Raw genomic sequence first — 16,366 nt, forward strand, 5'->3', positions numbered from 1 at the left:
ATATATAATACACATATATATATATGTGTGTGTGTGTGTGTGTGTGTGTGTGTGTGTGTGTGTGTGTGTGTGTGTGTGTATGTATATTCTCTCAAATCTCCACGACCGGAATGAAATTTCGCATACAAAAACAATGTACATGTTGTAGAAGTGTTTCAGTGACAAATGCATGTCAAGATCAAAGATTTTCGAGTGGTACAAAATGCTCAAAAAAGACAGAGACGTCGAAAGCGAGAATCGCTTTGGAAGACCTTCCATTTTGGAGCTGGATAAAGAGCTCCATAAAGCAACATAGTCGAAATAATGGTCGCGTAATTTCTCCGAATTATTTGGAAACGTGTTTAATAAAGTTTATCAAAGCGATGCGCCTTTGATATGTGATGGTTATACGATCGCGTTAATTGCCAGTGTTTCGGCAGCCCCTAATAGATAGTCGATTGAGGAAATCGCATGAAACGATACGAAGTGCATCATTGCAATATTATCAATTACAATGCAAAGCGCAATTATATAGTGGATAATCTTCAATTTTTAATCCATTATCTCCAATACATTATCTGATATTGGTTTTAAGATTAAGAATATTATCAAGATTAATAAAAAGTTTTTCTGATTTTACAATATAAAAATAAATATTAATCAAATAAAATGTTTTTTAAAAATATTTAAATAAACACAATCACAAAAATAATTTCTAATTTGTATAATTATAATTTGCAAGAAGATATCTCTGTTTATATATAATAAAGATAATTATAATAGAACAAAAAATATCAAACCTCAAATTCTGATACATGCTAGAATGAATTGGTAAACCATTCTCATCAAGACCAACTTGTTCTTTATAGACCCATGTACCTCCTATTTCATTTGTCTGCTCGTAGGCTGTTATTTCAAAGGTCATATTTGCTGCCAAGTGTCTGATTGCACATAAACCAGCCGCGCCAGCACCAATTACGCATACCTTAATTTTTTTCTCTTGATTTGCCATCTACACATAATTCATGTATACCAGTCAGCAAAATGTTAGCAGAATATCATCAGACTGGCAACAGATTTGAACAGAAAATGGTAGCAGACTGATCTTATCTGAGGTCGTATTTCTACTCACATTCTATTGTCAAAACCTGTTGATATTCTAGTCTATTAGCATAATATATTAACAAGTTTTGTCATATTTCTAACAATAGTTTGTTGACATCGTCAAATATTACAGATTCTTTGAAATTTGCTGCCTTTCAAAAATTAATAGTATATTCTGCTCAAAATGTGTTTCTGCAGTAACTTTTTAAATATTTTACGTATATATATATATATATATATATACATATCTTTTGAAACAGTAACAAATAATTATTAAGATTCAACGATATAATGTGATTCAGAACTCTGAATTTGGCCTTAAAATGTTTTTCTGCTATGATTCTAAGACGATGTTTTCACTACTAAAATTTTGTTTAAATTCTTTAAATTATAAGAAAAAATAGTTTGCATATTATGATCGAAGAACAGAAAAATACTAACTAAAAAGATAAAAGATAGAAAAGTAATATAAGAAATATAGTGCTAACAGATACATATAAATATTAAAGCAAAAGTATGGAATAAGAGGCAAGAAAGACATATAATAGAACAGTGTTCAGAATTAGATACATGTTTCTATTTCTGAGGTTTATTATCCCTACATAAGACGTAATGGCCAAATCACTAATTGCGCCTGTAATGCTGTCCTTCAAAAGAGTTTCCCACATTAGAAATATGTTGAAATTTACCTTCCAAATCGTAACGATAACATGATTATAAGACGAAGAGAAGAATTTATTAATAAATATAAAGTGTTCCATAAGGGTCAATCGGGGAATGAATGGAACCCAAAAACAAAAAAGAAAACTGATATGAAATTGATGTAGGTCTGGAAATACGTTGTTTTTTAATTATCACCATTTTTATGTTGAAATTTCAAATTGTTTTACTTTGAAAATTTTTTTGTCAAAGTTAAAAGAAGAGATGACCTTTATAAGTTTTATAGCATAATTAACATCAAATAAAAGTTGCAAGCTACTTTAACACAACATAGGATGCACTGTGTAAAGATGCAGCCAGCTTAGTATCTAATCAGAAATCAAGATTCCACAGATGTGCATCTTAAATAATAAAGCAGCTCAACTTTCATTTAACTTTAATTATATTATAAAATTCATAAAAATCATCTCTTGTTTTCAATTTAACAAAACAATTCAAAAGCAAAACTCAACTTTCATTTAACTTTAATTATATTATAAAATTCATAAAAATCATCTCTTGTTTTCAATTTAACAAAACAATTCAAAAGCAAAGCAAATTTCAACATAAAAAAAATTTTGAAATTTTAACATAAAAATAACTTGGAAATAATGTATTTTAAGATCTATGTTCATATCAATTTTTTTTCTTGATTTTAGGTATACTAGGCGGGTTCTAACCTAAGAGCTCCGAGGAGGGTGCGGGTGTGCGAAGGAAACTCATAGGCGCGAGGTAGAAGAAAGGGAGGAACTCGTAGGCGCGGAGTAGAGGAGAGGAGGGAGGAGACGCTTCGTCAACAAGTCTTTTAAAATATGCCGCCAATGGAAGGGGAGAGTCTTTTCTTTGAAAATGTGAGGACAGTTCCGTTTTCTTTTTTTCTATAAGAAGCGAAAAGATGGTTCTTCGACTTTTCTCAATAATAAATATTGAAACATGTTCGTTCGTGTTCGGTCAAGTTCAAGTGTCTCACAAGTAAGAGACAAATCAATTTTGGCAGCGACGCGGAATGGAAACTATAAAAATGAACAAATTCAGTAAAAATATTATCCTTTATTGATGTTAATAATCAATGTTAATGATTAATAAATAATATCCTATAATAAATACTGAGTTTCTTATACACAACAAAAACTTTCTCTTTTTTATGAGAATCACATCGAAACATTGCCAAACACCCTTTAACTCATGGCAGAGACTTAACTTGATCAACTCGGCATATTATTTCATTTTTAAAAAGGGAAATAGCTTTTTGATTGAAAAATCACATTTTTAAGTGTGAAACTTTCTTTATTCACATTTTTTCTTTTTTACATCGTCTTTTTATCATACATACTAAAAACTAAAGCTAACAGTTCGCAATCAACGAATTAATGCCTATCGAAGATATCGTTATCGCGTATCATGATTGATACTTCTTCGGGATTTGTTACAATAGAAGTGATGTTGGAGAATCGCGTATACTTAACATCGATCGTGTCGATGAGTCTGACTAGTCAATTGAATATTACATCAATACATTCGGTAATTAAATATACGACGTAGCGTCGACCATCATCATGTGTACGTTTAAAGATTCAAGACGTACGAGTGTAACGTCGTTCATCATGCAAACTCGAACTGTTAACGGTTAACTATTAACGACGTTTATAAAATTGTCTTTGTAATTGTTTCGTAGCAATTTGTAGATATTTCATTGTTGCTCATAGAGTCCCTTCCACGTTTCGAGACAATATCAGTTTCTGTCCTCGATGATCTCCTAGGGCAATCTTCATGTAGCTCGATGAGTCAACGTTCCAATTTCCAGAAACTTGAAGCTTGTAGCTGTCAGGGTGTAACGTCTGCTTAGTAAGCGCACCGCGCGATGCTCCATCGAAATGCTGTGTAACGGAAATTAAGTACATAATATTACGTAATGTTATGTAAAGAAAAAAGAAACAAAATAAAGAAACAAAAAAAAAGATGTCGACATTTATACGTTATGTTCTTTCTTCGTTTCGCCATCGTACGATGCGCTGCTTCCTTTGGTAGAGTACATTGCGTGGACCGTTCGCACAAACATTTGATGGAGGACTGATCACATCCGCGTAAATTTTGACATAGTAGAGCGTTAATCCTCCTCTCTTTCAAAAGATGGAGGGGATGGAAAAGATCCAATAAACGGCACTCTATTATAGTATTTCGTGAACAAGCGTGTTGGTAAAAAAAAAAGGCAAAGAATCGTTCAAGTACAATTGCAAACATCATATCGAGAACAAGTTTACTGTTATAGTGACCATAAACAGAAAAAAAACAAATGATCACGTCATTATCAATTAATTGTCAGATTTTCATTTCAAAAAGGCTAAACCAGCTGTATAAATATGTAAAGTGCCATGTAAAAAAGAAAAAATGCGAATAAAAAATTTCGCTTAAATCATAATGCAATTTCTTTGTCGTCGACGAGTCTGACTGGTCAGTTAAATGTTACATTGAAAAAAATATATAGGATCGTTGGAATATTAAGTAATCATCATCATCATCAATGTAATGACGAGGAAAGGAATAAAAAAAACGTATTTTGTATATTATATACGTTTATTTATGGTTATCTGTCCACCAATTGAACAATTTGAATACATTTTGTAATGCGCAATTAGTATAGTGATATCCACATATAATATTATCAGCGACTAAATTGTTCAAAGAGTCGTCGTCGTCGTCGTCGTCGTCGTCGTCGTCGTCTTTTTTCGTACCATGCACAACTTTCATAATCAAACTCTTAGCTTCGCTGTATATGGAATCGTTCCGTCGTTCCATCGCAGTCTATGGTAATGATGTATCACCCAGCGTGCGGGAGACTTGTCGGCACTTGCGAGGAAATGCCACGGTATAGAACTTGCGAAAATGTAGTGAGAGAGAACGGTTTGTTGTGTACCGATAAGTGATATATCAAGTTAATAACAAGATGTACGGAAGCACAAATACATGTAATATAAAGCAGCATATCTATGTTTGTCAAAATCTAAATCATCGTAGAGATCATCATTCAGATCATCGTACGAATAAAATTCTGAGTTTAGATAAAATTTTATGTTATCAATTTATAATTGTCGAAGCCAAATTTATGTGCATTTATGTTATTTTTTGTTAGTCTGTAGAATAAAGATGACGTATCATGGCTTCTCGAACTGAGTCGCTTGATAACCCAGGAATATTTCGTCGTGTTCGGCAATAAAGGGTATTCATATAAATCCCATGAATCGTCCGCTTTCCAAAATTCGCAACATGAATAGTTTATTAACTTCGTTCAACATAACGTGAAGCATTCGCCATTGTACTTTGAATAATTCAAGTGTCGGTTTCACCGCAGGATCTCCTGCAAGGCAATTGTTATCATTGCACGCTCGTATCAAAATTAATTCGTGACGAACGTTAATTAGCGACACATTTATAATCTTCGCAAAAGCCAAACAATATGTTGAGCGGTACACAAAAATTAAAGTATCCATCTGCTGTCGTTAGTTTTCACGTTATAGTCACTTAAGACAATTTCAGCATTCCACAGAGTTATAAAGTTATCATTTGACAGCGATGGATAGCCCTTTAGAAGAGTATTTTTATTGCGATCAATCTCTACACCATTGAATTCATATCGAATTTCGTCAAACCTGAACGCGACGCAATTATTTCCCAATACTACATCAGATCCGTCAACCTGTTTGTTTTTCGTTAAACTTCCTTCAACATAAAGAAAACTTTCGGACGGCAACGCGTACAAATCTTGCTGTTGTATATTCTTATTTCATCGCTATGTCCAAATGTCGTATTAACATGTGGATTGTATGTGTGAGTTTCTATTTTGACAATGTGATCGTCAAAGATCGGCTGATCTCCAATATTCAAGATACCGGCTATCTTAGATAGCTCGTACAATCCCAGTGATTTCAAAAATTTAACGTTTGACGCTGAATTCTTTCCTCTTATTGTGTCAGATGAACGAGTATTATCAATCGGTTAATCTTTATAAAGAATGCGTTATCTCTCTGCGCGTGCTTCGCTTCGTTCAACATGAGCATCTCAAATGTCAGGCTCGCGTTGTCGCTATCGCTATCGTACGTGCAATCTGACGGTGATCTCTTCTCTAAACTCGAGCAATCGTCCGTTCTGGTCAACAATGCATATGGTTAGCTCTGTAATGCTCCGTACGATGACCGGCGCGTAAATGATCTGCATCGATCTTTCTGATATCTTATATCCTGGCGGCACGCTCGGCAAAAATTCGTGTATCGTATGCATACTTTTGTTGTTGCTATACGCGCCCGCCACGTTGCACTCTACACGGATAACGTTTACATTCATTATGTTGATCGACATGTCCGATTCATATCATTTTCGCGGTTGCAGTATACGCTTCGACGACAAACTCAACAACGATCCAATGTTGTTGGGCTTGTTAAGTTTTAGTTTATTCTGTATTTAATTTAGTTTATTCTAGCATATTTAATCTAGCATCTTATCGTGTTGTAATTTGCGCGGAGCACTATCGGGTATTCTCGTCATCGCCGCGCTCAATGTCACCGGCATTGCCATCGGACGCGTCGCGTCGCGATCGTTTCCGTAAAATCTCACATTCCAAAAATTCATTTGTGGCCTGCAGTTCATACAACCCCTTGTATCATAATTCCTGTGTCGTCTTTGTCAAAATAAAATGTATTGTTCAACCTTTTCATTCGGTATCGTGCGAAGTCTCCAAAATTATTAAACCTAACTCGTAGTCATCGTCGCTCAAATCTATGGTTGGAAAATAGTTTGCCGCGAGAACACTGCTTTTCTCGCTTAGCGTCAGCGACATGATGGAAAAAGCGTTCAACGAATACTGAGACGCGGCATTTTGTCAGACTTTTTAAATTCACGCGCGTCGACCATTTGGAAAAATCACAGGTCCGCAGACACTCTAATCGTATATCTAATAGGACGTTCGGTTGTACTCTATCGTTGTAACACTATCTCCGAAATATCGCACCAGTTCCTCGGGCGGTTGAAGATTACCGAAACTGTCGAAATACACGACGCGATTGTTCCTCTTTGCGTATGTTACTCAATGAGTATCAGAATCCATCGTATCGTCCAGATTTACGATACCGCTTTTCTTTCGACGCGTGACGCTAATCGATAACACATGAAAACACCTCTGAAGTACGGTACGCGCATACGCCTAGCCGACTGATCCAATTGTACATTGGTGGTTACGCCCGTAAGTATTTTTATTGTTTCTTTAGTGTTTTTTTTCTTTCTTTCTTTTTTCACTATTACGCCTCGTTTGTCTTTACACGGAGCGAGATACAGTCCCTGTCCGCGCGTTTCCACGCGCGAGGGTAACGTTGTAGTTTCTCGAGCTGACGTCGCGCGGTTTTCCTGTCGTTTATCGCTTTCGCCACGCTGGTTCCACCGATCAAGGATCCAAGCGCGCCCAACATTGGCAGAATTGATAACGCGCTGCTCCGTTTCGCCGTCGAAAATATTCGTTTCTTTTTTTGTCGGCTCTTTCTTTGCTTTCATACTCATGCCGATCTTGGCTTTCATCGCTACCCAAACAGCTGTAGCGGCAGCTCTCTCGCCCAGAGTCGAATCTCTCGCAATGACACGTTCTAGAGTTTTATTGGCGAGTATCTTGTCCACCGCGTGTCTATCGGCGAGATCGTTGCTTCGAGAATACGCAATGTCGTGTTCACGGCACGCCGCGTCCAGTGGATTTATGCCTGTTTCACCTCTGGCTAATCGCTTTTTCAGCCGAGTACCCAGACCGCAAAACTGATAGCCGGGAATATGTAACTCGAAAAGAAGCGCGTTTATCGTTCAAAAGAGCAGCTTCAACGTAGCTTTTGTTCGATGTTGCTGCATATGATACAATCCTTTATCTTCGGTGCGAGACCGTTGATGTGCATGCGTTGCCACGGTGGATTATAATGTTCGACGCAGCAGCGGTAGGATCTCGAACCTCCAAATCCGCCTTTATATGCTCCGGATGATTGTTTCACACGTGGTCAATATAGTCGCTACACACGCGTAACAGTATGATCTTCGGTATATATTGAAATTGCTCAGCGCTCAAATCCCGAATATCGGAGGGATGCGACAGCGTGAGATAAGATACATTTTTGCTACTGAGCGATTTCGCGGTTTCGCGCCTATAAATACGCGTTCAATCGAAGGTAACACAATGCGACCTTGAAATTCGTGCGGCAACCGCTAACGATACGCATCTTGAACTACAACGAGAAAGCGCGAATAATTGAAGACATCGCGACGAAGCGCAAACTGAAATGCTGCCAAGTACTATACGCGCTATCATTTGCGCTCCGTCGAATTGTGATAAAACCAACGTTCTCACAAGCTTACTCGAGAATCTGTATGGTGTACTTTTCGAAAATGTATACGTATACTCGTAAATCAAAATATCAATATCTTGAAACTTTGTTGACATCGATCGATGAAATTGACTACTTTACATTCTCCAACAACAGTGACATCATTCCACCGAGCAAGACACGTCCCAATTCGATCTTCATCTTCGATGGCATTGCATGTGATGCTATAAGCAAGATGCTGCAAGAGAATACTTCTCGATGGGTCGCCACTCGAACATCAACTGCTTCTATCTTTCTCAGACATACACGAAGATATCTAAACATCTGATACGCGATAATGCGAACCTGCTGATCCTATTTAAATAGGATGGTACCAACTTGAAACATGTTTACAACGATCATGTGAATACCGATATGTCGTACGATGAATTCTGTTATGCCGCGATTGTTGGCAGCGAGTAGATTCCTAGTGACATAAGGACAGTCTGCTTATCAGTGGGCGATACGGAAAAAAATTTGACATGTTCGCAGTATTATAACGCCATTAGTCGATGTCGATACATCAACTGGGCAACATAAATAACATCAAAAATCGTGAGAAAATAGCGAATAGGCGGGATTATTGAATCGTAAATGTGTACTTGCTCAATGCATCGATGATGGTAAGTATGTGATACCTCTGTGAGACCTCTGTTAAAACGAGTACGTATCGTTGAGATGATATTGTATATTGCAATATACATATATATACATGTATTCTTTCGAATCCCCACGACCGGTACTCCAGAGAGAATGGCTAATGCTATCGTTAAGATAATTCGAGAAAGCGGAAGATACTCGAGAAACTTGCAAACGGATATGGGGAAAGAGTTTTACAACGCTGTTGTGCAGAAACTTGAAAAAGTATAACGTTGATCATTATTCCACGTATATGGTGTTGAAGACAAGTGTCGATCGTCGAACGGTTCAATCGCATGCTTAAGAACGACATGTGGAAGATGTTTACACTCAATGGTCTTATAAGTGGGTGGACGCGCTACCGCGTCTCGTGTTAGATTACAACGCGCGCAAGCATCGGCATGCGATCCGTTGACGTAACTCCCGCGATCACCAAAAGACTCTTGGACACGATGTATAGTACGATAAAGATCGCAGGTCCAGCAAAATTCAAAGTAGGCGATTTGGTACGCGTGAGCAAGTACAAGACAATTTTCGAAAAAGGTGACACGCCAAATTAGATCACCGAGGTGTTTAAGATCATTAAAATCACGATCTCAACGTACGAACGATATCAGTCTGCCACAGATCGTCGTATCCCCGAATTATAATGTCTTCGTGGAAAATTTCTTCTCGCCAGAGTGCAATTCCTCAACGAGTTGTCATCTCTCGGAATTAACATTTCACGTCCGTCGGATTTTGACGATCTCATGTTTCGACGATATTAATAATATGTGTAAATAAGATATACGACTAAAAATTGTTTTTTCTTCATTGACTGGTCAATCGACTGGCTCGTTTCGTCGATACGCAATTAATTTATAATAATGCTGGCTTCGCGAAGTTTCTCGATGATCGATAGCATCTCGTTGTCATGAGCGTTGTGACCAGTTCGGCGCGAAATGTCGAGCAATCGAAGTCGATCCACCAGCTCGTTGGGATCATCCCAATGCACGTAATCGATCTTGTTGTTATTTAACTTCATAGCGGATGGTATATTGCTCACACTTGTACCCTTTTTTACCGTTTCTTTTATATGTAGATATAAGCGGAGCGATGATGTTAATGTATAATATTGATATCTCTTGTTACCCATGATGGCATTACAAGCGCTGTGGTCACGTCTATGAGCATTCGTTGTTAACAGTATACTTTTATACGTTTGTTTGTCATTTTCAGTAAATATAACCTCAAAAGAAAGTCTCTTGAAGATTAATTCATATAATGGTGTATTTGTATCTCACATTGTCTATGATTATGAAGTCATTTTTGTCAAACTTTTTGTCACCGAGCATCGTATCACTTTTGTCGAAATAGACACTGTACACACCATCGATCGTTTTATCTGTGTCGTCACCGAGAAGAAGGCTCACGTACTTTCGTCCCAATGATCCTAGTTGATGAAGCTCACGGCTTCTTGTTTGAGTTTGCAGACTCTGTTTGATGGTTGTTTCGAGTGACGATTCACTGATGTCTTTTGTTTCAGAAACATCTTCGTTTGGCACAAACAGTGGTATTTTCGGTGATTCTTTCGATGATTCTATCGGTGATTCTTTCGATAGTTCTGTCGGTGTAGAATCAAATGTAAATGAATCTGACGCGGTGCTCAATTGTTTTGTACTTTGCTTTTTAAGCGGCGTTAATTTCAGCTATTCAACATCCGTCCAATATAAATCCTTGTTAGTAGTATTATTATTGTCGTCATCGCTATCTTCACGTTTCTTTTTCTTAATATCGATATCTTTTGCAACATCAGCTTCTTTTTTAATCGGCTGAGATTCCTCGATATTTTCAACAATCTGTTTTAGAGATTCGACGGGTTTGAAGCGTCTCTCCAACATCTTCATCTATTTTACCAGTTTTCAAAGGGCGATATTTTTTGCGAATCGAATCGCGTTTTCGCAATCTGTTTCGCTAGTTTCGCTATTTTCTCACGATTTTTGATGTTATATTGCTTAGTTGACGTATCGACATCGACTAATGACGTTATAGTACTGCGAACGTGTCAAATTGTTTTCCGTATCGCTCACTGATAAGCAGACTGTCCTTATATCATTCACTAATCCCGTAACTTATCTTCGAGAATTATCGCGGAACTGTCGCTGGCGTATTCTACAAGCGAGTTGCGTTACGCGACTCATCCGGACGTGTATCTCGTGGAGGAAGTATTACGCAGGAAGGGAGATAAGGTTTACGTCAATAGGCTGGGATTCAATGGATCGTACAATTCTTTCTTGGAAAGCAATGTGATTTAATTTATTTTATTTTTACAACATATTAAAAAATAAATATACAATGCGTAAATATACAGTTTTTTTCTTCCATTACATCTTCATAAAAAAACTATACATGTAAACAATGATGAAGCTTATGATAATATATAAAACTACATGAAATACGTACATACGTATAAACATACATACATACGTACATACGTACAAATATACAAATGTACAAACGGACATACGTACACACGTACATACATATAAATACGATTACAGACATACATACATACATACATACATACGTACGTACATACATACAGCATACATACATACGTACATATAAACGTACATACGTATATACATATGTATAAACTACACATGTCAACTATATAGGTATAAAATATACAAAATATATATGTATTAGGTGTACAAAAAAGTTCTGAGCTTTTTTTTGTAAAATTCAATCTTTATTCAAAAACAAACAAAAAAATATTAATCAGCGAAATATTCCCCGTTTGCATCAACGACCTTTTGCCATCTTTCGGGTAGCTTGCGAATTCCTTGATGATAGAAGCTCACCGGCTTCGAAGCAATAAAGTCATCAATGCATTTTCGTATCTCTTCAAATCTCACGAAATGTGTATCAGCCAAATGATGCTGCAGCGACCGGAATAGGTAATAATCAGAAGGCGCCATGTCTGGGCTATACGCCGCGTGCGGGAGAAGTTCCCAGCCTAACGCAAAGATATCCTGAGTCGCTTTCGCAACATGTGGTCGAGCATTGTCATGAAGCAAGATCACTTTACGACGTCCTTGACCAATAAATGGCCTCTTTTCTTCTAATGCATCACTCAAATTGGTCAATTGTTGTTGGTAGCGGTCTGCCGTGATTGTTTCACCTGGTTGTAACAACTCATAATACAACACACCTTTCCAATCCCAGCAGATACAGAGCAAAATCTTCTTGGCGTGGATATTGGGCTTTGGCGTCGATGTCGAAGGTTGACCAGGGTCAACCCATGATTTTCTACATTTAGGGTTATCATAAAGAATCCACTTTTCATCGCCTGTAATGATTTTGTGCAGAAAATCTTTTTTCCGGAACTTTGAAAGCAAAGTAAGTGCAGTGTCACGCCGACGATTTTTGTTGTCTTCGGACAATTCATGCGGAACCCATCTGCCTTCCTTCTGAACCTTTCCCGTCGTATGTAAACGTATGTAAATTTGCTGCGTAACGCCAAGCTGTTCTGCAAGCTCCTTTTCAGTTTGCGCAGAGAAAGATATATAAAATTTAAACTGTTATTTCGGTTGTATGAAAGCTAAAGCTCAGAACTTTTTTGTACACCTAATAGATACGTAGATAGACATATACATAGATATGCTCGTGATCCGCTCGTCGTAGCTCCGGAAAATCAATACTTTAAGGATAGATATTTATAAACGAAGGATCGTTCCTTGACGTGTCGTTGGGTGTTATGGTTAATGCTGTTGTTGTCGTTGCGCGGAGATTTGAGGCGGACGGACGACTTATCCGCATAACGCGATTGACCGCGTGATCGTGACCGCGAGCGCCACATTTTGGGGGCTCATTCGGTATCGTGCCGGAGTGAATCTTCGGAAAGATCCAGATCCATTTCTTGTGGAAATGAAATACAGATGGGATCAGTAAGCGACGTGAGTGCTTTGTGAGAGAATATGATTTCGTCGCAATTGAGGAAGAGAACAAGGCCCGAGTCTGCGGATTTCGCCATCTTGGCTGGGACTTTGGAGGTCTTGATAAAGGTCCGTTCTTTACGAGAGGAGATGACCCGCAAGGACTGCGAGAGTGCTGCGTAGCTACGGCTAAGAGACGAGGAGTTGCGACAATTTTGCGTATACTGTATAGTAATTACTATATATGTATAGTACATATACATATATGTATAGTAGTATAGGAATGGACTTTCGTCCTTTCGTTCGCTCTTCATTCTCTCATTTGCTCTTTTGTCATCTTGTTCGTTTCTTCACTCTCTCACTCACTTACTCTCAATATAATTGATAATTAATTCGCTCCAAAGGCTTGACCGTCAGCGTCATTGTCTCACAGTGGCAAAAAATGCAACCGTACTTTACACAGAGGGTGACGTTAACAACGACGACGTTTCTTAAAAGTAAATTTCCAAATTTGGACTTTGTATCATAATATCTCTATTCATAGAATACGTACAAAAAGAAATAAAAATACTTTTATTATATAATGCAAATCCAAGCTATCGATTTCTATTCAGAAGTTGATCAATTCAGCTATTATTAAGATCCAATAATTTTGGTTGTTCGCCGGCTCACGTGAATAGATACGGCCGGTCTCGTGAAACGCTATAGCGCGTACATTTGATGACAAGCCATAACCGTGACTCTTGATAGCGTTTTTATGTCATAACTTTGCGCTATCAACGTTATCACTTCCGAGTAGTGCATTAGTAGCGTTTAGCATTAGCATTTGCGAGTTCCATGAACAGTAGTTAACAGTGAATTGTTTGTTATCCCGAATTGTCTGTTCAAATCCAAAGATTTTGAAGTTTTTGCTAAATTTCGATAAAAAATTTAAAATTAAAGATTAAAATTTAATTTACTTAATTTAATTTAATTTCATTTATTTTAAGATTAAAATTTTTTTAAATTTTGTTTTTCACATAATTTTCGATTCTCAATATATGTCTTCTTAGATTTATATTTCTATTATTTCTAATTTTTCATTATCGCTTTCAGACAATGAAGAATCTATTAATTCTCATACTGTAAATGCTATACTACTGCTGCTAATAATAATATTCTTCGATCTTGCTCCATTTTGCCATTTGCTTAGATTTAGGATCAATTATGCTTTTAAATGCTTAATGCTATACTCACTATCGCTGTTCATAGAGTTCGCATTTGTTAGTGCTATTTTGGCTTGGCGAACGGAGTTAGCGTTAACGTTGATACCACGGTAACAAGCTCCCCGAATATATCCTATGTTATAGCCAGACCTACAACTAATAATAAAAGTAGTCCGCACAACGGCAAAAATAGTCCGCATGAATCTCGGAAAAAGTCTTTCGAAAGACGACACAAATGTGTGATCGCCGAAATTGCGATCAGTCTTTCGAAAGACCGCAGAAACGCATCGCGCGAGAATGTTGTGAAAAGCCTATCAGCAAATTCCTAAATTTGATAATCGAACCGACCGATTAATCAATATCACGCAATCAACCGACCGAAATGCTGATTGGGCATCGATTAGTTTATATAATCGGTTACACAAGGCGGAATAGCGGAGAGTCAAAATTATAAGTCGTGCGGAATCATTATTATAAAAGTCGCGCAAGATATTACGGAATCCCGTCGCGAAGTTCACGCGGGCCGTATTATCAGCAGTTCAGATATCACACTCGGCCGCCAAAGTAATACGAGACGCGCCGAACCGCCCGACGACGCATAAACATATGTAAAATATAATCGTTGTAATATCAAGTATTTGTGCATTTGTTAAAATAAATCAATTAAATTAAAGAAAGTGTGTGTCAGTGATTTCACGAGGACCCCTACATTCCTTTGATCCTGCTCGGAGTTCCAACTCCTTAGGCTTGGTTAACCCGACTATTCCGAATATTAATGTCGTAGCCCGGGAAAATAAAAATTTATATATCTTGGCAACATACGACCTACAGGCAGATAGGAACATTTGTCCCTAATGTAATTGCCGCGCCATATTTGTGCGGAGCGTTTCGAAAGAAATATATTTCAAAAACGTATACTTATAATATATATAGTATAAAATTAAAGCAGATAAACATAAAACTTTCAGAGAATATTTTTAACATATATTTCAAGAAAATGTAGTTTTTTAAAAATTAATTTTTTCAGAATTTTTGACTAGGCATAACTCAAAATATTTTCCAAAACATTTAAATAGATACCTTTAAAAAAAATTAATTCATTAAGGTTTCTGGATAGTCCACCGCGGCTATTGGAATTATGATATCGTAGGCCAGAAATGACACAATAAAATTTATTACACCTAATTTGCAAATAAAAAAATATTTGACTTGTAACGGTGCATATTTTGATGCACCATTCCGCGGCCGTCCATCCGCCGCCAAGTGATACCCGACGATCCGTCGAGCAAAAGGCGCTTTGGATCATTTTAATCGTTCATCAAGCTCGCAAGATTGATTGCGAGCCGACGGTTGATTTTTTGGCATAGCGTCGCTGAGATCAACCGAACAGCGCCGAGCGAATCCGAACGTAAGAGGAGATTCCGGTTCAGCGAGAGCAATCTCCAAACTTAACCGAATACCGCTGAAAACCACCGGAGATTAAAAAGAGCGATCAACTAATTAGAAACAATTGATTATCACTCACGATCCGATCCGAACCACTCCGAATCCGATCGAATATCGATTCATGGGAAGTATAAAAAGCCGTTCCTCCGCTCTATCAGATCTTCCTTGGATCGAGACTCGCTCCCACGAGCCGATTCGCGCTCCGCTCCTAAAGAGAAGTTAAGTGTAAAACCGAGGTGAGGGTATCCCGCCGCCGCCAGAAAATTTCCGGCTAACGCCAAGAGCTCTCTATTTTCCAAACTGACCGCCGCTTTTCTACAACTGCGAGAAATTTACGAATTGAGATATTCCCTATTCCGCCCGGATAAATTAGCACGCAGTTGTTAATTTTTAAACCGCTCACAGCATCCGCTCAAGAGAACGCATCGCCGAAGATAAGGGTAACCCGCCTTCGCCCGGGTATTTTCGGCAGATCTCTTCGTGAGCTTCCAAGACAGCGCATCGCCTTGGTAAAGGTTTTCCGCCATTGATGTTGAGACGTTCCCGGCCAATCGCTATTCCTTTCACGAATGCATCCGAGAAATCGGAGTGCACTCGCTAATTCCATTAGCCATCTTTACGCGCCGCGATCCACGTGATAATAGGCCAATAGATATTCGATAGACTCGTCGAATACCGCCCATGTACGAATCACATGCGTAAATATTGATAGACGCGTGATTTACCGTCGCCTAGGCAACGATTCGCCAACGATTCGCGACCGCCTCAAGACCACAAAAACTTGCGGCCATAATTACCGAAATTGCGTTCCGACAAATACCGCGCTCTGGGATCTCGCCGAACAATAGCCCGCTCGCGAGTATCGGTGCATCGGCATACATAATTACGATCAAACCATTTCTTAACATCTGCGTTACTTGATTATGTAATCTGCATCTGCATGATTAAGCACATAATAACGAAATTAGATGCAATAAAAAATTTCGTTGTC

General features: G+C 38.0%; 1 protein-coding gene across 8 annotated transcripts in view; it reads right to left on the reverse strand.

Annotated features, from left to right (window-relative positions):
- LOC105426115 (uncharacterized) overlaps positions 1–16,366 on the reverse strand; it is a 115,767-nt gene that overhangs the window by 66,261 nt on the left and 33,140 nt on the right. For 4 of the 8 annotated variants that reach the window (XM_089082713.1, XM_089082717.1, XM_089082714.1 and 1 more), the window contains one exon: positions 780–991. The exons of 3 other annotated variants lie outside the window; for them this stretch is intronic. In XM_089082713.1, the coding sequence (XP_088938839.1) occupies positions 780–991 (212 nt within the window). Of the gene's footprint in view, positions 1–779; positions 992–15,454; positions 15,584–16,366 lie in introns of those variants that run through there. One more of the 8 variants, XM_089082715.1, reaches the window with a different exon arrangement.

This window comes from Pogonomyrmex barbatus, unplaced genomic scaffold (assembly GCF_055798465.1).
Source record: "Pogonomyrmex barbatus isolate J1 unplaced genomic scaffold, ASM5579846v1 scaffold6, whole genome shotgun sequence".
Classification (NCBI taxonomy): domain Eukaryota; kingdom Metazoa; phylum Arthropoda; class Insecta; order Hymenoptera; family Formicidae; genus Pogonomyrmex; species Pogonomyrmex barbatus.